The sequence below is a fragment of the Rhopalosiphum padi genome, chromosome 1 (genome assembly GCF_020882245.1).
Source record: "Rhopalosiphum padi isolate XX-2018 chromosome 1, ASM2088224v1, whole genome shotgun sequence".
NCBI classification, from domain to species: Eukaryota; Metazoa; Arthropoda; class Insecta; order Hemiptera; family Aphididae; genus Rhopalosiphum; species Rhopalosiphum padi.
The window spans coordinates 84,110,683-84,135,381 of record NC_083597.1 but is presented as its reverse complement, the minus strand read 5'-3'; the positions used below and the strand labels follow the sequence as shown (position 1 = coordinate 84,135,381).

At 28.4% G+C, this 24,699-nt stretch overlaps 2 protein-coding genes across 2 annotated transcripts; both read right to left on the bottom strand.

Annotated features, from left to right (window-relative positions):
• LOC132917545 (death-inducer obliterator 1) lies at window positions 1–16,389 on the bottom strand. The gene is given in 16 exon segments (XM_060978327.1): window positions 1–1,372; window positions 1,439–1,650; window positions 2,103–4,241; window positions 8,433–8,644; window positions 8,646–8,870; window positions 8,941–9,057; window positions 9,140–9,192; window positions 9,257–9,472; window positions 9,532–10,131; window positions 12,660–12,794; window positions 12,876–12,970; window positions 13,044–13,151; window positions 13,214–13,351; window positions 13,928–14,077; window positions 15,057–15,202; window positions 16,065–16,389. Coding segments are annotated over 15 exon segments (5,157 nt in total). The 5' UTR covers window positions 15,190–15,202; window positions 16,065–16,389; the 3' UTR covers window positions 1–748.
• Window positions 16,390–21,575: 5,186 nt separating this feature from the next.
• LOC132917546 (elongin-B-like) lies at window positions 21,576–24,472 on the bottom strand. Its single transcript, XM_060978329.1, has 5 exons — window positions 24,360–24,472; window positions 24,137–24,246; window positions 23,961–24,054; window positions 22,068–22,209; window positions 21,576–22,008 (listed from the first exon to the last, which is right to left on the bottom strand). The coding sequence occupies exons 2-5, from the start codon at window positions 24,137–24,139 to the stop codon at window positions 21,897–21,899; spliced, it is 351 nt and encodes a 116-aa protein (XP_060834312.1). The 5' UTR covers window positions 24,140–24,246; window positions 24,360–24,472; the 3' UTR covers window positions 21,576–21,896.
• Window positions 24,473–24,699: the final 227 nt, after the last annotated feature.

The window sequence follows — 24,699 nt, the reverse complement described above, 5'->3', positions numbered from 1 at the left end:
TTACATTGAATTAATCGATTTTATTTCAATAGCTAAACTAATGGTACACCAAACTTATTAAAAAATATTATTATGCTACATCGTATCTATTACAATAATACCTAGAAGTCTATGTTTAGTGTTTACAAATACTATATATGTTGTATACATACTTACTTATATTAAGACAATGAAAAAAAAAACATAAATGATTTTGTTTTCATCAATAGACAATAGACTCAAATGTCTAAGGTGTTAAATTATGATTTAATTTATTGAAATGTCTTTATTAAATGTTGTAGTAGTCCAAAAATAAAATCTAATGACAAGATGTTATGAAGCCACAAATCTGCGTAGTCTAATTTTATTGAGAAAAATTAACATCGATAATTATAACTGTGTTTTAAAAACATGAATAAGTGTCGGTGTTATTTTATTGTATAAAAGTTGTACATTTTATTTGTAAAAAATTATGTAACATCATGTTCCATTTGTAACGTGCCTGCACAACAAATTCACTTTAGTTTTGTACATTTATATTTATTAATTCTGATAATATTTAAACTATAAATAAATACAATAAAATTTATAACAATATTTTATGAATAACATAAATACATGTCAAGTTTACATTAGATATAAGAAATTGTGTAAAATATATTAAAAAAAAAATCTTAACAATATCAAGATAAATAAAATTAGTTGTACATATAAAACATAAAATTAATAAAAACATGACCCAAGAACATAAAAATCATTTAGGAAACAACTACATACGTCTCCAAGAACCTTTATCTCTCCGATCACCTGATTTTTTAAATTTTTTCTTTTTAGGTTCATTTTTAGAACTACCATGGCCCCAAAATCCTGATCCTTTTTTATTTTTTGGATAAGGTGGTGGAAGGGGTGGTTGATATTGTACTGAATTGTACGCATAACCAGGTTGATTATAATTGTTGTATTTTCCTTGATCTAAGGCCATTGGTGGAGGAGGTGGAGGTGGTTGCTGAGGTCCATATTGATTTGGGTAAGCATCAGGTATATACCCAGGTGGAGGATAAGGGTAAGGAATAGGTGCAATATAATTTATAGGTTGCATGTATGGAGTTGAGAAATGTGGTGGAGGTAAACTTATGTCAGGATTACAAGGAGGTGTAAACTCATCTTCTAAGCCAGGAGGTGGAGGTTCAGCTGTTGAAGTTCGCTGTCTAGGATCTCTGCACTTCTTTTCAACATCTGCTGTAGTTTTAGAGTTTTCTGCTTCATTTGAAAGTATTTCTTTTGTGTTAATGGAAGAAAGTATATCTTTAATATTACTAGGCAATTGAATTTCAGATGTTAATGGGACCAGCTCACTTGTAGGACTATAGACTTCTTCATCTGGATCTAGTGACTATGTATAACAATAATGGTAAATAAGTTAGGAAAAGATTTTTATAACATAATATAATATACATACTTCGTCATCAATGAGAACTGCATTTTGAGAACCAGCAGTCATCATCTGTATAACTAATTTTTCTTTTTCAATTTTTCTGGTCAATTCTTCCATTTGTTGGTGAATACTTGAAGTTGCATTTATATCATCAGATAAGCTAGGTACATCTTCATCGACAGGTGAGTATGGTTCTTCTTCTCCGGGTATATAAGGCAAGTCATCATCAGTCAAAACTATAAAAAAACAAATAAAATACATATTATATTGTATGTAAAAAAATAGTTATTCACTAATTAATTTATTATCAATCATATTATAAATTAGTGGTTTATACTCCGTCTCAAAAAGAATAATCAGTCGGCCAATAGATTATTGTCTATTTTCGCGCATCTCCTACCAACGATCCATACTCCATACCCCATACCCCTATATTGAAAGGTCTCCAAATTAAATATAATATTACTAATTAAGAATATTAGTCGTAAATGTATCAACGTTATTTTTAGGAAATGTCACTAGTTAGCAAGGTAGAGGAAATGTGGACTCACCACTGCACACTGCTGGAGTGGTCAGTCAGTATGTGTGAAAAGTGATTATTCTCTTTTGAGACAGGGTATAGCTACAATGTTACACACTAATTACTGCCTATTGTATATGCACTATTATCAATACTTAAAATGTTTACCTGAAGATATTGGTAAGACTGGTGTTGGTAAACTGAGAATTTTGTTAGTTGGTGATCTTGGGGGAGTATAACTTTCTTTTGGTGAATAACTGTCTTGACTAGATTTTGGAAAAGCAGGTTTAAGATGAGGTAACGCCAAAGTATCATTAATATCAGGTAACACGTAATTATTTTCAGATGATTTCCAAGATGGAACCCAATGTTTTTTAGAATTTCGTACAATTATTCCCAACAACAAATGTGTTCTATAGTCATCAATGCCAGGTCCATCTAATGGCAATAGTACTTGAGGAATAGGACTATGACAGCCAAGAGGAAATAGATAAAAATCTTTTATGTTTGGAAATGGTTTACTGTCAATAACTGCTATGCGGTTTTTAGCACTTAAGTATTGATATAAACTCAGATAAGACATTTGTTGTTCCATTCCACTTGATACTAATTTTGTTACAATAATATCTTTGGTTCCAGTTTTTTTCAATTTACCCATATATTCCCAAACAGTTTGTTGTTTGATGCGACCAACACATTCCAGAACTGTTAAATTAAGTTCTGCCTCCAATCCAATCACATTACCAGATAATCGAGACATTGTTACACTACAACGTGCAACATCAGTGAAATTGATGGTACCTTTCCATATAGGACCAACTTCTTCTTCCACTCTAGGTGGAGTTGCTATGACAACAGTTGAACTTGGTTCTCTATCACTAATATCTTCATCTTTACGCACTTTAATATTGTTAGTAACTAGTTCAACAGCAGATTCAATTACTTTATTTTTTTCAACTTTTTTATTCTTTGTGTCTCTGCTTTTGCTGCGGTCACGACTTCTACGTTTTTTGTCCTTGTGTGATTTATGACGATTTCTACTAGACTTATGATGTCTACGTTCACGTTCAACACTACTACTACTTTCTTTATATTTGCTCTTTTTCTTTTCTTTGGTTAATTTTAATAAAATCTGTGGTTTTTTTTCCTCAACCTTAATATCAGGATTAAGTTCTGATACTATTGTCTCCTTATTATCCTTGGACTCAATGATTTCTTCTCCTTTATGAGTCTTCATTAGTAAAGCTTTAGGCTGATTCATCATATCTAATTCAGTTTTTCGGATCATTTCTATTTGATGTTTGTTTTCTCGTTCTCTCCATTCAGCGAGTTCCTGAGATGCCATTTCATCAGCAGTCATACGTACTAACTGATATGGAGTAACCCACTTAAATATAATTTTCTTAAAGAAATTTAAATTTTTTGGATCTTTTATATTGAATAATAAACTTCTGTATTTTGTTTTATATTTTTGATCAACCTTACTAAACTGATTATAAAGTTCATCTTCAATTTTTGAGATTAATTCCTCCAAGTTTTGTTCAGCTGTTTTTAATTCTGGTTCTTCAGATATTCTACTACTTAATGATTCTAATAAAGATTTACGAACATTAGTACGCAATTGTGCTTCACCCTTTTTCTCATTGAAAATTTCTTTTATAGATTCAATTTTTTTAACCAGTTCTGGTTTTTTCTTTACAACTTTTTGCACAACACTTGTTTTTGAAAGGGATGTTGTTTTTATCTGTGTTACTGGTTGTACACATTTTGTTGCCTCCTTTTGTGGAATAGTATTTTTTATTGGTTCTTTTTTAGGAATAATGTGTTTAATAGGTTCTTTTAGAGGAATAGTATTTTTAATAGGTTCTTTTTGAAAAGTAGTATGTTTAATAGGTTCTTTTTGAGGAGTAGTATGTTTAATGGGTTCTTTTTGAGGAGTAGTATGTTTAATAGGTTCCTTTTGAGGAGTAGTATGTTTAATAGGTTCCTTTTGAGGTAATATTGGTTTTGACAAATCTTTTTTAACGAATACCAGTTTAATTTTATCTGGTTGTAATAATTCTGAGACATCAAAATCTTTTTTAATTTCTTTTGCCTTATGTTTATCTGGACTTGTTGCCGGTCTCTTAAGGCGATTTTCGTTATCTCTTTTAAAATTTTTAAATGCATTAGGGATTGATTTAGAATTACTTTGAGATTTAATAGATGTTTTATTTAGGTTATATTTAGATCCTGGTTTTAAAATTTCGAATGCTGGGTTATCTTTCATCCATTGTTTTATATTTGCAATTTTTGGAGCTTGTTCACCTGTAACATAATTTAAATTTATAAAAAGTTCTTTATGAAATATGTTTAATGACAGATCTACATTTGATAAGGTCTGGTATTAAATTAAGACACATTCCTTAAATAAGTATTTACCCATAGCTGGTATTTATCTTATCTCAGTGAATAAATGGAGGCAAGGTAGGAACCTCCACGTGGTGCCCCTGGTAATAGCGAGTTTTAGTTTATGCCTGTTTTTCCAAACGCCTTTCCGCAAGGTTTTTTTAAAATATGCATCACTCGCTAGCCAATCCTACCAACCACAGTCAGCCAAAATGGCCCTTATCAGGGCTAGCATTGACTTTGGTGTCCCTCAACATAGAGGGTCTTACACCACAAAAATAAATAATCATCGCAGGTATGATAAAAGAGCAAGACTGCGAAATACTTCTTTTACAGGAAACTAACAGAGGCGAAGATCAAAACAGACCTAAAATTAACGGTATGACCCTGATCATAGAACGACCACATAACAAGTACGGAAGCGCTATATTTTTAAAAAGCAATATAGCCGTTAAGTCAGCGTCTAAAAGTGAAACAAATAACATCGAGATCCTAACAGTCGATCTAGGAAAATGTTCAATTACGTCAATTTATAATCCCCCAAATGAGAATTTCGTCTTCGAAGAACAGGAAAATTTTAGAGACAATAATACAAGAATCGTCGCTCGGGATTTCAACAGCCACAGCACTAGCTGGGGGTATGCGGAAACCAACAATAACGGGGATAAGGTAGAAAATTGGGCTGAAGTCAATCGTTTTAACTTAATTTTTGACGCTAAACTCGCACCTTCTTTCGACAGTGATAGATGGAAAAGGGTTACAACCCGGATAAAATTTTTGCTAGTGACAACATAGCTAGTTAATGTGTAAAAAATATACTAAAACCGATCCCACGAACACAGCACCGCCCATTATCATGTGTGATTAGAGCTGCGATAGCGACATCAAATATACAGTTTCGAAGAAGTTTTAATTTTTAGAAAGCTAACTTGAAAGGATTTGCGGACGAGTTTGACGAGAAATTAAGACATATTACCCCTACTTTCCAAAACTATGAAACGTTTGTAGAAATAATAATGAAATCATCAAGGAGATGCATACCTAGAGGATGCCGAACCGCTTTCATTCCAGGAATGAAAAAATCACTACAATCCAGATTACAAGAATATGAAGGAAAGTACAACGAAGACCCGTTCTCTGCAGAAACCATAGAGGTATGAGATACATTATTACAAGTAATTACTGAGGAGAGAAGGAAGGAGTGGAAAAATACAGTAGAAGAGTGGATATGAAAACAAATACCAATAAAGCATGGCGCCTAATTAGAAAACTCAATTGTGAAAAACGTAAGGAGCCGACATATACAAACGTAACCGCAAATGAGGTTGGCAGTCAACTGCTTCTTAACTCAAAAACTGTAAAGTTAAAATCAAAGAACTAAATACTGACATAAAAATCATGAAAAATGGAAAAGCAGCAGGAGTTGATGATATACGCACGGAACAAATAAAAATTATGGGACCCCGAGCACGAGAATGGCTCCCAAACATGTATAATCATTGTATTCATCAAATGCGAATTCCCAAAATGTGGCAAAAGACCCTTATCATTGCATTACTAAAACCAGGAAAGTCACCAACGGATGCGAACAATTTCAGACCCATCGCTATTCTATGTCACACGTACAAACTACTGGAAAGAATGATACTAAACAGAGTCATGCCCACAATAGACAAGAAATTGATCAGCGAACAAGCCGGCTTCCGACCTGGAAAGAGTTGCACAAGCCAGGTATTGCATCTTACACAACATATAGAGGACGGGTTTGAAACGAAAAAAATCACAGGAGCTGTTTTTGTAGATCTGAGTGCAGCTTATGACACAATAAATCTTAGGAAACTGAAACGAAAAGTTTACGAACTAACTTTAGACATAAAATTCACCAGAATTATCGAAATGCTCCTAAACAAAAGACGTTTCTATGTCAGCTTACAAGGCAAGAAGAGTAGATGGCGAAAACAAGGCAGTGGCCTGCCACAAGGCAGCGTGTTAGCACCAACCCTTTTCAACATTTACACAAATGACCAGCCAACGAATTTAAACTCAAAACATTTCCTGTATGCAGATGATTTAGTGATTATCTCTAAAAAAGACACGTTTGAAGAAATAGAAAAGACTCTGACACTTGCCCTGAAAGAAATGTCTACATACTACAAAGAAAACCACTTAAGACCAAACCCCAATAAAACGCAAACGTGTTCTTTTCACTTAAAAAACAGAAATGCAAACACAGAACTAAAAATTAATTGGGAAGATAAGTATCTGGAGCACACCCAGCACCCAAAGTACCTGTGAGTGACGCTGGATAGATAACTTTTAAAAAACACTGCGAGAACACCCGAGCCATAGTCAATACCAGGAACAACATACTACGGAAACTTGTCAACTCCAAATGGGGTGTAGACGCAAACACCCTGAGAATTTCAGCAATAGCACTAAGCTACTAAGCTGCCGAATATGCATGCCCAGTTAGGAAATCATCAGCACATGCGAAAAATATCGATATAGCTCTCAACGAGTCTTGCAGAATTATAAAAGGATGCTTCAGACCAACAGAGGTACATAAACTTCATACCCTAAGTGGCATAGCTACTCCAGACATACGTAGAACAACGATAACTGAAATTGAAAGATAAAAATGTAATCAAGACCCAAGGCACCCTTTACACGGGTATGCAGTTTCGGCAAAACGCCTCAAATCAAGACAGAGTTTCATGCACAATACAAAAGTTCCTGATTACGCAACAAGAAAGACAAAATATGTGGAAAGAAAGAAACATAGCAAGAGTCAACGAACCTATTTGGACACGTGCGATAGAAAGCCTACCACCACGACAAAATCTAAAATACGAGACATGGAAAACACTCAACCGGCTGAGAGCAGGGGTAGCCAGAACCAAGAAAAACCTAGTAAAATGGAAAAAAATAGATAGTGACCTCTGTGAATGTGGAAGTGTACAGGACGAAAAACACCTATTGGAATGCCCAATGATGGAGACCCAATGTAAGTGGTCGGACCTTTTTTCAAAACCAAATGACGCGGTCATAAAAGTGATCAATTACTGAACAGGAAGAGGAATTCAGACTAACTGACACGAGACAAACAAACATTGAATAAATACAAATTTTTTTGTTTAGAGTTTTTATCATTATCAATTTTATTAAACAACAAATTTTGATAAAATGTAAAATTATTTTTTGGGATGACATTTTTGTCATTCAACTGAATTTTGATTCTGCGATTGTAAGAAAAAATGAGTACATAGCAAAAATAAAAGAGAATACAAAAGAAATTTTCAAAAATAGCCACAGTTTTGATACTCAGTGAAGACCGTAATTGATGATAGGTAGATAATCAGTTTTGCATAAAATTTTATGAGCGTATGAAATTTAATTTTTTACGAAATCGCGTAAAATGACGATATTTTATTCTAAAATGATTTAAAATATTTATTTTTATTAAAAAAGTATGTTGTAGAAACTTGAAACTTTCATCAGTAACTGAGAAAAATAAATTACAATTTAAATATAGGTAATAATATAATATATCCTAGACTGACAAATCATTTCCGTTCAGAATTGTTTTTGTACACAATACCTGTCATTGCATTCAAATTTAACACATCCATTATAGTGACCTACTCTTCACCACTACTATACAACAGAGTGATACCCACTTGCCCACCATTTTAAATTTATTTATTATCTTATGTTTCAGTTAAATTTGAAGTAAAAAATACTAAAAATATCTAATTTATTACTTTTAATTCATATTAGAATATTGAGTTTAAAAAATAAAGTTTTTTTAACAACTTGAAACTATGTAAAAAAATGTTTTCAAAAACATGAATACTTTTTGAAATAATGAGTGGTTCATGATAAAAAAATCATCCTGTATATATATTGCAGGGACGGCCAAACGGTCGATCGCAAACGATTTCAAAGTCAATCATGTTAGAATTTATTTTTAGGCCACGCACACGAAAATTAATCATGGTTGTTAGGTTTTTTATGGAAGTCGATCCTCAAAGGTGAAGTATATTTTTAGTAGATCGCGGCCAAAAAAGTTTGTCCACCCCTGATATATTGTATAATATAATAGATACATACCAGTGATTAATCTGCTGTTTTTTTTATCAAAGAAAATAATATCTGGTGAATCTGACGTACAACATGCTTTTATAGCAGCTACACTTTCTTCAATATGCTGATCCAAACATACTTCATTACAAAATAAACCTACTGCTACACCTTCAATTATTTTATCACATTGAGCACATTTTTGTTGTAATTGAGGTTGAATTTTAATAACTTCGTTTTTTTTTGACAGGAGATTTTGAACTAAGTATTTTTTTCTTTTCTTCTTCCAATTTCTTATTCACTTTATCTTCTTCAGATTTTTTACGCGCATCTTCAGTCCTTTTTTTTTTACACGGTGGACAGTTCCATTCAACACCACGAGCTTCCATTTGTTCACCCAAGGCTTTCGTGATACCCACACATTTTCCATGGAACCAATCTTCACAGGTATCACAACATATCATAAATCTGAACCAAGTTTTAAGTCATAAATATTTATTTTAATTAGAATTTTGTAATTTTAATCTGAAACTATTACCTGTTATTGTGAGGTTTTCTACAAACACACCATAGTCTATTTGGATCATCTTCTGAAGTCATGTTTCCTTCTCTATCGGTATCTGATTCTTCACTATAATCATTTATACTTCTGGAACTAAAAAATAAATATATATATATATACATCACATAAGAAGTTATGATTGAATATATCTTAAATATTGTTTATTTATACTTACTTTTCTGATGAACGTCTTTGTCTACCTTGTTCTTTTATACTAGCATCCAGATTCTAAAGAATAACAATAAAAGGTATAAAAAGTGTAATTTTATAAATATTATTGATAAAAACATACTTCTTTTTTTACTAAAGACCGAGTTTTAGGAATCTCGATTGGAGGCAGTGTCACTATTCTACCAGATTTTCCACAAACAACTACAGTAGGACCTTTAGATTTGTCATCAGTTCCTAATGTTATAGAGTCATTATTGTCACTTTGATTAAGACTATCATCAGATAATAGTTTGTTCATCAAGTCATGACTAGAGTTAGATGGAGCAACAAAATTTGACTAGAAAAATATGCACAAATTAGTTTAATTCAATTTTATACACGTTTAAGTTTACATACAGAGTTAAGGTCTTCATTGAGATCAGCTAGTTCATCGATTAAATTTTCTTCATCAATAATTTCTGTTTGATTAGCTATTTTGGAACTAATATCATTTAGTATGTCTTCTACTGTTTTAGTTACAGTAATTTCAACTGGATTATCTTTCATTCGATTTGAAACTTTTCGTACTCTTCCAGTTTCTTCTTTATTTACAATCATTTGATCTAAATCCTTTGAGTCAGAAACAAGGTTATCTTCAGTTGTTATTTCATCAATTTTATCAATAACAATTATTTTAGGATCCAATTCTACATTTTCTGTTTGAATAGATGTTTTGTTATCATCTAAAATAACATCCGGAGAAGAAAATAATTCAGGTACGTCTAATAATTTTGAGACATGTTTGTGTAGAGTTGTTGAAGAATCTAAAGAACTTTCAATTCCAATTTTATCTTTATTCTTTTTGAACATCAATTGATTTTGTATGTATTTTTTTGGTTCAATACTCGACTGACGAATTAATTCATTGGCTTGCAAGAAAACATTGTCTACAATAACATCAGATTTTTTTTGTCGATTATTTTTTATTTGAACTGGAGGACGTACTTGATAAGTCTTCTAGAAAAGTATATAATTTTAAATTATTAAAATAGAAACAAATTTTAGTAAAAATATTAATTTTCGACTAAAATATACACATGGGAAAATATTGTAATTTTAATTTACAATGCTTATCGGAGAGTTAATTTATGGGTAGTACTATTTCTAATCTAGTATTAAATTTAATTAATAACTATTCAATGACAAAGCAATATTGGCAACTGGTGAAAGCCAGCAAACGGTCACTGACATTGGAAAATTAAAATTAACAGTGACAATTCAGACAAAAAATTAACATAATAATCCAACTACTTGACAACTTTCAAGACAAAAGGCATCTCAAACTTTAATTCTCCTAGTATATTAATCCTATTAATTTATCATCAATATTTTGGGATTTGCCCATAATTATTAACAATACCTTTCTAAGCCTTTTTAGCAACCTTTTAAATAAATTAATTTCCTACTTGCTATTTATATTTACTGACAAATTCGTCACCTCCAATCCAGCAGATTTTTATTTTTTTAAACCTAAACTTAAAATTACTTTTAAAATAAAATACAATTATTTTGCTTAGTCATTAAATGATCAATGACCTTCCAATGTTCTTAAATTTGTTTTTTGTACTATTGATTTAGGGTCTAAGAGAAAATTTTAAGTGTCTCTGATTCTTAAGCTTTTATTTCTTTAAATTCAAGAAACTCATCTCATTTCACCCCACCATCATATACCTTTAAAATCTCTATTTGTTTAAGTTCCTTTCAGCACCTTGTTATGTTTGGATCGAGAGAAATAAAAAAGCTGATTTAATATCATCTTACAGAGTTTCTCATCAATTAATTTCTTACCCTTTCCCTATTCAAAGGAATTTAATTTTCTTAGCAATTCTTTTGAGTTTCTCTCCTACTTTACCATATGATAATTTACTACATTTTAAACCATTGTTTTTCTCTTTAATCGATGTTCAGTAGTTGTATTCTTATATTTATGACACCACCATAATTTTTATTTCTTTGTTAAATTTATTTACTTTCCCTGAAGGCTACAACATATACTTGTTCATAGTTATCTTAGAGAAGCTTCACCATGCAACCTCTAGTATATACTTTTTGACTGTGTTCCCCTCTCAGACTACATATTCTAATTAATTTATTTTTACAGCTCTCTTACATACATATTGACCATATCCTTCTAAATTTTCAGTACCCTCCCCCATAGTAATTTTACCTTTAACCTAATTTAAATTGTGATAATTATATTTCATTATATAATTTGTTTTTTAATCTTTATATTTTATAATTTAAATTTTGATAAGTTACTATTTTTGTTTTGTATATAGATATTATATTATATATTGTATAATATCAGCGGTTCCCAACCTGTAGGTCCATATAACATTAAAATAACTAACGTATATATTTACTAGTGGCGTATTTACAGGGGGAGATTAGGGAGATATATCTTCCCACCTACACCCTTCTTTTTTATAACAATTTTTATAGAATTATAATTATATTTTTTACATTTATCAGTAAAGTAATTAATAAAATTCCAAGACGTTTTATATCGAAAATTTTAGTCATATCTCCTACCTTAAACAAATCCTAAATACGCCACTGATTTTTGCAATAATATTATTATATATTTTATTTTTTATAATATAGGCAGTGGAGGATTAACCATTAGGCTCGTGAGGTTTGAGCTTAGAGTGGCAAATTTGTTATGTTATTTTATTTTTATTCTCAAAAAAATGAACCAAAAAAAAAATTGAACCATTACTATTTTTCACTCCCAGGGCAGCTATACCCGATAACCCATCACTCTTCGATGTTAGCCCATTTAAACTACGATCCTTGGATAGTATTTAAAAAGGGGGGCTGTAAACAATAAGCGTACTGCAGGGCGCCGTGAAAGTTAATCCGCCACTGAATATAGGTAGCTAATAATATTATATACATATGTATATAAGTCTACTATTAGTCATTAGTGGACCTCAAAATTATTTTTACAAAATCGGTGGTCCGCACAACTAAAAAGATTGGAAACCGCTGGTATATATAATTATTAATTTGAGACTCATGTTAGATATCTTAAGTCTAAATTAATCTAATAAATATTACAAAATTTTAAATATAATTTTGTACCTCAAAATTAGTTACTTAATTAATAATAAGTACATAATCATCAAAAGGTTCATTAATACTTAAAAGTACAAAATTGAATTATTTTGTTAACAGCAATAATCAAATTATTTAATATTAATTAATTGTCAAATTCAATATTAAAATAGAAAATTAATTTTAATGTTTAATTAATCAACCATTAATTTTATAAAATAATTAAAACAATTGCCAATAAAAATAATAATTAAAATAAACGTGCACACCTAATAAATATTTATTTTATAAAAATAAATACTAATTGCATGCTATATTAAAAAATATAATTTTATGCTTTGTCTTAGAATCTTAGATAAGGTATTTTAGATAGATAACTAAAATTGTTTTTACTGTTATAATACTAAGTATATAAATATTAATCTTACCGTTGGTAACAAACGTTTAACTGTTTTTGTAACTCTTGCTTTATCACCGGATTGACTACTTTGTATTTCAACTGGTTTCTTTTTAGTTATTGTATTTTTAAATGATATAGGACCCTTATTTCTTGGTTTTTCATTCTAGATTAATAAAAATTATTAGTATTCACATTCATTAAAAAATCTATTTTAGTCTTTTTAATAATTAATATTTGTAAGTACTTTTCCAACTCTTAAATTTAGCATTCTTTTGTTGTTTGGTAAATTACTTTCTGGGATATTATTGGGTATTATTGATGGCATGGCTGATTTTATATCTAAAAAAAAAAAAAAATGTTTTAATAAGTTTACAAAATATTAATATAAATTATTGTAATATTTAATAAATACCTTCCAAAACTACACACAATGAATTGTTAAAATTACAATCATCCATTGAAACAGTAATTTCTTCAATTTCTTCATTTTTGTTTACAGTATTTGATTTTTTTAATTTATCTAAAATATTAATTTTAATTTAAAACGTATTAGGTACTTAAGTTAATCATTATATTGATTACTTGTAATATGTTGCATTCCAGTAGAGAGTGTATTCTGAGAATCAGAAGTGTTTTCTGATGGGTTTGGTGGGCAATCCTTGTAGTAACAATGATCCAAATAAATAGTATTAGCTGTTGCCATATCACTATTTTCATTGGCTAAAAATAATCAAAATAAATTAGTTACTTTGGATGTAGTTACATCATAGTATACATGTGTTAAAATTAATTAAATCTAGCATATTACTAATACCTAGACAATTAAATGTATCTTGACCAAATATTTTAATAATTTAAAAAAAAAGGTTCAGCATTCAAATATATTAAACCGATTTAATTATTTATTATGCTTTACATGAAACTAATTTAAAATTAAAATATTTTAAATAATAAAACAAATCTACTGACTGGTAATTTGTTTTTCCTCAGACATGAACTAAAGTAAAATAACGTAGTATAATAGTAATATAAATGCTTACGTTTAGATATAGTACTATGTGGATTTTAATGTAAAAAATGAATATTGAACCAGAAGTTATTGAACAAATAATTTAAAGGAATTTAAAGTTTATAAGATTCAAGTGATTTACTCAAAATGTTGGTACACTTATCCAGCTATCTAACTTTAAATACTCAGTAAATCCACTGTAAATAATTAATTTGATATTTGTTTTTTATTTATAACATGCCCCAGACAATTATTTTGTATCTAGATTAAATTTTATATTATCTTACCTTGGGATAAGAATGTTTGGGTAGAAATAGAAGGATAAAATCCTTGCACAGTCAAATTGATTTCGGGCTCTCCATTTTCTGGATTGGTAGTAATGCCTGTATTACTGCTGTTTTCAAAATGGATAATATTCATGGTTTCCTTTTTATTTTCTAAAAAAAGAAGTTCAACAATATAAGATTAAATTATATGACTAGACTTGAAGCAGGAATAATTTTGAAAATATCAGTTACGAGTCAAAATAATTAAAATATGTAATTAATAATATAAGATTTAAATTCTGTATAAATTATAAATATATAAAATATCTCAACTAATATAAATATAATAATGAAAAAAAAAATGTTTGTATAATTTCATTTTAAATATATATAATATATTGTATGCTTCAAACACGGAATTTATTCAATTTTTTTATGTTTAACATATTTTTTTGTTCTAAACACCATATTATACATTATACATTTATTATTAATAGGAATGGGCTAGTGCCGGTTCTGGTATTAAGAATCGAAGGGGAATATTTTGGAACCAGACCCGAAAATTTTCTAAGAACCGGTCCATTTCTAATTATTCAAGTAATTAATTATTTACTATTTATGAATTATTTCTTCATTTTATTATTACACATTATGAAATTACAGAAATTACATAATTTAATATAAAAATATTATAAAAACAGTTATTTTCAGTGAATACAATTCTAAATTTCAAACAAAATATATGCACAACTTAAAAAAATAAAAATAAAATTTAATACATTTTTTTTAAAGTTATACCTAGCTCTAATTTCACCAATTTTGGGGTTAGAATATATTGATAGATCAAAATTGCTCGGAAAAAATTGATCAATTCAAAATAGGATTGCCATTCAAAAAAGAGGTTGTGTTAAGTATGCACAAAATACATGAGTAAAAAAATTGTAAGTGATAGGAATTTAAGATCCATTAGTCTACTTTAACGTACCGCAAACAAAATTGAAAAATATTTACAGTTAATGAACGATAAAGTGAACCTGGTTTCTGCAAACACAGTATATTACATGAAAATAAAACAACAACTAGATATATGTAATGTATGAAATGATTTACCCTTAAGTTCTAAAATACTTATAAATGTATAATGACTTACCCAAAACTCTATTGAATATTTCTTGATCTATAGTAACTGTACCATCGGGCTTAACAACTACTACTAAAGTATCATCAGCTTCTTCATCTTCTTGTTCTTCATCTGCTACCTCAGTTATTCTTGAACACGACATAATAAAATATCACCTAAAAAGATTATGAAGTACATTAAAAAAAATTTAATAAAATATAAATTTAATAACATAAAATCTCAATAAATAAATATACTATATAAACTACCTATCATACACTCAAAAAAATGTAATATATAAAATTGTATAATATTTAAAATACAAATTAAATGTTAACAAAAAACATGATTAAGTTTTTTTAAAGTTCAATCTACAATATTGTTACTACTATAATTATTCCAAAATGATCAGTGAAATATATTTTAAAATCACAATACAATTTTGTAATGTATTGAGGGAATTATCTCTTCATAAAAAATAATTTATAATAATAAATTAATAATCATCAACCTGTCTTAGACGGTAAAAATATGTAATGTTAAAAAATAAAAATCCACTGGTAATTTGTATAACAATTTACCACTCGATGTTGATATCAGCATGAAAACAAAATAAACAATCTTAGTGTTATACTGTTATTATTATTGTATTACGTATATAATAATAATAATAATTATAATGTTTACGATGCGTAAGTTACACCGACTGTTACTAACGGGTAGGTGAACAGAAAATTTTTCCCTCCAACGGCTACAGTGTGGGTGACGCGGGGCCACAGAAACCCGGGCGAAGGACACAGCTTGTTGTGGTGGTTGGAGGGAGATGGTATGTGTGTAGAAGTAGTGACGGAGAGAAAAAAAATTCACAATACTAAACACATCCCGGAGAAAATATTACGTATAGCGATATTATCACACAACAAATAGGCGCGCGAAAATCGATGTTCGCGCAACCAAAACTAATATTATAATATTGCAATTAAATATTTAATATTAACGCGAAAAGGCACGACGATAATAATAATATTATATACTCACCGGTTCGGTCACAGGTATTGAATATAATCGAGTCTTGCGAGTCTTCAACGCTACCGCCGACGGTTCGGCGCCGTTATCACTGCTGGCTGGCTGGCCAACACGATCCGACGCGTTCGTCTGAACTCATCGCAGCGGTCTGTGCAAGTGTAGGTATTGCCCGTTCTACTTGCGCTACTGCGCTTATCTAGAGTACAATTTGTTTCATTATTGACTTTTTGTTTTTGCGCAAAGGCCAACAGATTTACAGGTACGGCGTTCGCGGGATCGGATTACCAAATTCCCGCCGAGTAATGGGTTCTTGTCTTCTCGAATTCTCGATTTAACTTATTGTTAACCGTATTGATATTAGTAGTCGCAGATCTGTGCACTGTCGCGATATTTTGTGTTTAGGCACCGTCCGCCATTGTTTTGCGTCATGGACAAAATACGTAACTGTGGAAGAAAAACAGACATTGATAATGGATTTATAGTGATGATAACAAATATTTAAATTAGAATTCGGCGTTTGATTAAAAATAAGAAAACTATGAATAAATAATAATTTTAAAATATGCCCTGAAAAATACATTTTAACTACAAAGGTTTAAAAAAAAACCAGTTTTTTTTACATTTTTATTTTATTAATTTATAATATTATTACGAAGGATCTAAACAATTTTAATCAATGCCTCGGTGTTGGTTTTTAAGAGTTAATCGGCGTAGTAAAACATCACTTTTGTGTCTGAATTATTCATTCTAAACGAATCAAAATTTATAATTGAGTTTATGGTGAATTCTACGTTTACTTGAGTAACGGACTCACTACAATCTTTAATCATACTGTAAAGTAAAGACATTATCGTCCCGTCAACAAATTGAAATATTTGAAATCAATAAATTGAAGTAACTAGCTGACCCGGCAAACGTTGTTTTGCCAAAAAGAAAATACTATTAAAAAAAAGTTTTGATATCTTAGGCGGGCTCACCACTCTTTCAAAGACACCTTAGCCTATTCGGCCACCATTACTGTTGGAATTATGGGAGCGTAATAAGGTTGTTAAGCTTATGTACTATGTAATAAACCCACGTTAAAATCGTTTTTCCGTGTTGATCCAATTTTTGGTGTTAGCCGGGCACTCCATTTTAACGATTAATTATGTTATATGGACAATTTTATAAGCTAAAACTTGCTGTAGTTTATTCAATTCGAAAAAACATTCCATGAATCAAAAAATCAATCATTAAAAAAATTTTTTTCGTAAAAACCTTCTCCTGGCAATTACGAACAATTAAAAAAAAAATTTGAGCCAAATCGGCCCATCCGTTCTCAATTGATGAATTCAGAATTATTATACATTTTGACTCCGTTTTTATATATATATAGTCATATAGATAGAACAATCCATAAATGGTAAATGGTCGGAAAACAATTTCTTGAACTAACATTTTAAATAGGTACCTACTAATTAAATTTTATCAAAAATTTTTAGGTATAAATGCAGTTTAGTTCCCACTCAATTTTTTTGATTTTTTTCTTCCCAAAATGTGTGTTTTAATTGTTTTAAAGCACTAAATACAAAAATCTAATTAAAAAATTTTCGTAAATTATTATTTTGGAAGTTATTCTTTCTTTCTAAAGTTTACGATTTTACGCATTTACGCATGCATGCGCGAAACGCTGTATACTTTGCTTTCCTATACGTTTTCGTATTAATATTAATGATTATTAATACATATTTTGTTTTTACCCTGTGACTTACATGAGGTGGTTTGCATAACAAGTCGACTGTCGAGGAATATTTTCGATTTGCGGAGCGGAGCGACGGTGCCGAGGAGCAGGGCTATATAGTATATTTACGCATCACGGACAAAATAGACATTTGTCCTGGGCCCACGTAGCCAAGAGGCCCGCCGGTGACTAACACTAATACTATGTAATATATTATTTTGTTAAAATAAACACTTTTTTTTTAAATTATTTTTGTCTAAGACATAATAATAAGGCAAATTACCTAATAAAATATATACATAAAACAAAAATACAATGATAGTTTAATTTTAATATACATAATAGTGCAAGAATTAAGAAGCGAGCAGATAGAATAAAATTAAATTTAATAGGTGTTCGTGCTGTTGAAAGTTGTAATAATGCAGTTAAATACTTCGGTATTATTCAAACATTATATAATTTTTTTTCTATAGATATCAACTCATCGTTTCGATAGATTAAATCAAAGGGAATGCTTTCTTTAAAATCATCATTACAGACACGTTGGTCAGCGAATGTTAATACTACTAAGGCCTTGACCCTTGGCTATTCTGAAATTACCAAAATTCTTTTTGAAATTTATAATGATATGAATGAAAATACAAATACTCGTAATGAAGCCAAGCATATTTTAAATCAACTAAGAACAAGAGAAATGGCGAGTATGGTTGTTACTTGGAATTGTTTACAGCGAATAAATTTAACTTTAAAAACTACAAAGTTCAACAACAAATATATCGATAATAGTGCCATTATACAATTCTCTATTTGATTTTATACAAAATGTCCGAGAAAATTTTGAAATATACGAAAATGAATCCTATTTAATAATAGAAAAACAAATTGATTACAAATGGAAAAATAAAAAAAAATGTTGAAGAGAGACAACAAAGTTTAAGACAAAATTTAATTATTGATACTCATTATGTAATTTGTGATACATTATAGGTCATCAATGGATCAAGAAAAAGTGGATGGCTTAGGAATATTTTCAATAGAAAGCGATGTCACGGTAAGTATTGATTTTGATGAAATAAGAGATGTATTTTCCAAACAAAAGGCCAGAAAAAAAGTTTTCAATAATTTATTACAAATAATTGTAGTTTATAATTTTTTGACAAGTGCTTTAAAGAATTAAGTATAATTTTGATATTCATATTGTATTTGTATATATTTATTCTTTATTTGCATTATAATTTATAGGCCTAATTTTTTATTTTGTCCTGGACCATATAGGTATTTGGTAAATCAGGCTCTGCCGAGGAGCATAGTGACTATTGCCGATACACGCGTAGTCAGTAGTCACTGCTTAGGGATATTGTAGTGGCGTAGCCAGGATTTTTTTTCGGGGAAGGCTGATCAACTTTTGTAAAGTACAATTTGTTAATTTGTTTTATTATTATGAAGGATTTATTCACGAAAATAAAACATTATTATTTATCAGTTATATTGCCTTTTGAAAGTCGTCAAATATAATAATATAAGTATAATCTAAATTTTTCATCAAAACTATTTTAGATAATAATATTATAACAAGATAAAATAACATAATTAATAAGAGCTAAGAGGCGACAAACGAGTACGAAAACGTAGGAAAGCAAAGTATACAGCGTTTCGAGCATGCATGCGTAAATGCGTAAAATCATAAACTATGGAAAGATATAACTTCCAAAATAATGACTTGCGAGAATTTTTGAATTAGACTTTTGTATTCAGTGTTTAAAAACATATATTTTGAAAGAAAAAAATCGAAAAAATCGTGTGGGAACTAAACTGCATTTGTTCCATTATGAATCAACCACAAAAAAAGAAAAATAATTTAAGTCATAAGAAAAACTTAAACTATTTTATCATAAGAAATACGCTTCTTGATAGGGAAAAATATATTGAGATAGCTATTTTTAAATGTAGTAGCAAACTAGATATTATTATATAATACTTAATTAAAGCAGTAAATATATATTTTATGATTATTTATAATATTATTGACAATTGTATTCAGTACTCAGATATATTATAATTGAAATATCAAATATTATTTATATATACATAATTATTTTTTTAACAAGCTATTTTAAAATGAAATATTTTTTTTAAATACCTAATTATAAACAAATTATTCAGATTTTTTATAAGTTGGATGTTTAGACCTAGAATCTAGATTCATTATTAAAAACAATAATCTAAATGAGAGGTTAGTATATGTATAATTGAGCATTTGAGCATGTAATTTAACAATAATATTAAAAAGTAAATATTGTTATAAACTATGAGACACAAGTTACCAATTTTCTAATATCTACTGCATTGAATTATAAAAATTGTACTAAATGAGTGCAGTGATGATTGGGTGGCTAAAAACTACAACTTTTATAATTTGTGTATGAATATAAATTCATAATTACTAATAACTCGTAAGTCATACTTGTTAAACTTAAATAGGTACCACATTTCTTATTTTACTTAAATTTATATTTGGCTACATTAAATGGCACAACTTGGGGGAAAAAGAAGAATTAACATCTTTTGACTGAGATTTAATCTCCCAAACTGTATAGAAAACAGTTTTTGATAATACTATATTTAACACATTGGTTTGTTGGTAAGAAACAACATGGTAATTCTAACAATTGAGTCGTCTTCTTATTTCATTATCATATGAAGATATTACAAAATCATTTGCAAATCAAAAAGCAAGACTTCAGCTTTTAAAGTTAAAATAGTTAAGTGTAGATGTAGTATAGTATAGATTAGTTAAGATGTTAAAGTTAAACATCTGTTTTGTATACCTTTTAATTTGTATTATAAAAATAAAGCTTTTTATTATAAAAAATATTGTAAATTGAAGTGTTATACTTAATGTTCCTAACAATGGTTATAATTTTGTTTTATTATTGATGTTTATAATTAATAAAAATTATCATTATAGGTTTTTATTAAAATTCAGTGTACATCTATTAACATTTCTTTCAAAGTAGGCTAAATAAAATAATCAAAATAAAAACATAGTTTAAAAATTCAAATGGATATCCACTAGTCACTACTATTATCTATACTTTATATATTTAATATTTAGAGTAGGTATTTTGGAGGGGGTATTGTAACTTGTTAACCTATTATAGGAGCAGCAAATTTGGTGCCTATAGCCGTAAAAAGATAAATACGCCTCTATTTACACCATGAAATTGAGTTTTAAATTAATTAATTTTGATGACTATGATATTGAGTACATAGTGCTGTTCAACAATGTAAGACTTGAGGAAACTTGCAGGGTATAGGAGACTCTCAGCTGTACAATATAGTGGCACAACCAAGGGGGGTGTTTTGGGTGTCTGGACACCCCCTTTGAACTGTAACTTTTGTGCATAGTATACTAACAAATTTGGAAATGTATTGGAGAACTACTGTAAACGCTACTGGCGGACACCCCCCTTGAAAAAATCCTGGTTACGCAACTGGTACAATAATATGTCTAATTTCCTAACCTGAAAACTAATTCTAAAACTAAAATATTATTTGAATATCAAATCATAAAAATTATAGTTTTAGTTAAATTTTTATATTTACATTGTTTTAAAAAAAAAAAAAAAATAGGTTAACTTGTAAATAATTAAATATTTTTAATTTTCAGTGCTTTCCACTCAATAATGATACACATGATTTACAGACATTTGAACATTTATTATATTTAGGTACGTAATATTTTTTGTTTAAGTTATGGTATTTTTTTTTTTTATTCTTTTGAAAATAATATACAAACTAAATAATTATATTTTAGATATTTATATTGAATACTTTAAATTTTAACACAATTTTTTTAACAATTATGTTTAAATTAACAAATTTAATGACTTGGTAAATTATTTAATATTTGTAGTGTTTATGTTACCATTTTCATAGTTATGACATGTTTATTGATTATAAATAAAATATAAAATAAGGTTATATAATAAAAAAAAAATACTATAACCAATTGGCAATCATAAAAAAAAATCCTTAGTTTAAGCTGAGATGCTATTTTTCACTTGTTTATAAACCATTAAAAAAAAAACTCATTTTGGAACATGTTATTTAGTGATTGCTGTTTACATGGGTGGTTCTTGACCATTAGTTTCTTGGTTTTTCATCACATATGGCAATTCAGGTGGCAATGAGTATGGGACCATTTCTAATGGCTCAAACTCTCCATTATCCATCCTACAAATATCATACAAAATGAATAAACAACAAATGATTTAATATTTATTTGTTTTTACTTCAATGCTAAACCAATAGTAGCTGGACTTTGTGCCTTAGCAATACTAGAATTTAAACCACATTCTGACAACGTTTTTGACCCATCCATAATTTCATCTTTGTAGTAAAGTTGTTGATTTGCTGGTGCTACTTTAATGATACCTAAAATAATAATTAATAATGTTGTAAATTTAAAAAAATTCAATAAATAAATTTTAATCTAAATTGTTTTTACAATTTGTTGTTCATATAATGGGGTTATCGGAATTTAGTATTACAAATTGCATGATATTAGCACCATTTTTGTAGTACAATATGTTAAGGATTTAAACTCACTCATCTTTGAGGTAATATTGTAGGAAAAGCTAGGTATAATAATTTTGGTAATTTTTGGACGACTCTTTCTACAAGTGAAAACACATTATTCTCTATGGAGGGATTTTAAGCCAAAAAACAAATGTTATATGCATAAATTAAGAGATTGGGAATTTTTTTTTATCATAATTTTTCTTCTAGAATATAAAATATTTTACTTATATAAATTTTTTTTTAATTATTTTTATTTATTATACTAATGAGTAGGGCTTGGAAATTTAAAGCTTATTTTTTATAAACGAGATAGAAATCACATTTTTATACATTAATTTGTTTTCTGTCAATCTGATTCTAAATAAACTAATTTATTTTTGGTTTTTCGGTTTTATTTCAATTATTACAACAGCTGTGGCATTTTTATGTTTATTATGCTAATATGCTATAGTAATAAAAATATTTAATTTAATTAATAAGAAATGTAAAAACATGGAATATGGACTAAACGGTTATATTGGATTATTATTATTTTCATAAGCTGTTCAATATTATTAAAAATAGTTTAATAAATTAAAAAGCATAAGTAAAGACTTTGAATTAAAATCTAAAGGTATTAAAGTAGTGAAAGAACTACTTATTTAAAAATTAGTGATGGGTCGAACTGTTCAAATCTCAAACCGAACCGAATCAAACCCTTGATGTTCAGTTTGGTTCGAAATTCAAACTTGACATGAAAAAAATTCAAACCGAACTATCAAACATCTTTTACTGTTCGAAAATCGAACTTGAAAATATTTGTCGAACCAGACTTACTGGCCACAATAGTTCAAAGACCAAATATTTGTACAATTCTTCGAAAGTTATTTAAAAAAAATAAAAACTTATAATCATTATTTAGAAATGATTAGACTATTGGCGATAGAAAGTTATAAACTGTAACAGGCACTTTATGTACCATTTATAATAATAATGATAAAAAGTATTGAGTTCGAGTTCAACTTAAAATAATTCTAGGTTTGGTTCAAGTTAAAAAATTAGGGTTCGACTCTCATCACTATTAAAAATGTATCTCTTCAATCAAATCTTATGTATATTTCAACAAACTTTAGATTTTTACAAGATATTATTACATCAGAGAAAAGGTAATTTTTAACGGAGTATTATAACAATTTTATATAATAATACTAAATTATATGTATAATTTATAGAATTGTCGACAAAATGTATAAATATTGTCTTGGATGGAAAAAAGAAGTTGAATGAAGCTAATGGAGATATTACAGAAACACAACTTATATTTAGCATTACATTTAGTTGCAAAATTGATTATTGATATTATTATTATCTTTTTATATTATAAACATTTATTTATTTTTATTTATCATATTTATATTATGATAAAATCAAACACTTTTGAACATTTGTATCAAGTTTATTTTAAATTATTAAAATATATATATTTATTTATATATTTTTATATCTATTAACAAAGAATTTGATCAATAAATAATTAACACATAAATGTATGTTTGGTTTTCCTACTATTCTCACTTAGGCACTTAATTTAATACTCAAAAAATATAATTAATAATTGTACATACATCCAATAATTTTTTTGAGTTCATTAACCAGTATATTGTCTTTAGCATCAGTAAATATGGTTAGCTTTTTTCGTTGTATCATCATGAAAGCGTCCTAAACAATAAAATACTGTTATTTAGATTATGTTTTACTACTAAAAGTTAAATAAAATAAACAACCACAAAAATTTACTAACCATTTTAAATTGAAACTGAGAATATTTTGATCGCGAATTATATTGATAGTCAGCTTTCCAATTTCCACAATAAAGTGATTTTGAAAGCACGAGGTCAAGTAATCTAAAATCTAAATTGTATTGAAATTGAAAAGACGAAAACAAGCATTAGATTAGATAATACAATAATACAACCTATATAGGTTAATGTTAACAGAATTAAAATAATACAACTTCAACTTACTATAGTAGTTATTACTGTATTTACTATACAAAACACAAATAACTATAGTATCTACAACTGTAAATAATATTTAATAGTAAATAATGATAGTCATTCTTTTTTTCGTTATCAACTAATCTTACTTATCAATTCGCATAAGATTTTATTTTACAGGTTAGCCACTTTATAATATTCAATAATACACTTTAATATTAATTTAAAAATACCAAAAATTCGTAGGTACATGCAATTTCTTTATTAATGTTTGAAATTAAATTATCATTATGAAAATTTAACAATTATACCTAGTGGTTAAACATTAATTATTTTTTAAGAAATAAGCTTGAACAGTTGAAAATGT

Bases quoted from the DNA above. Each gene is read 5' to 3' on its own strand.
- LOC132917546 (XM_060978329.1), bottom strand. The intron at 22,210-23,960 runs GTATGTACAATT...TTATTATTTTAG, and splicing joins ACTCAAAAAAATTATTGGAT to GTATCATTAAAGTAGCACCA. The intron at 22,009-22,067 runs GTAAAAACAAAT...TGATATTTGTAG, and splicing joins ACTATTGGTTTAGCATTGAA to GATGGATAATGGAGAGTTTG.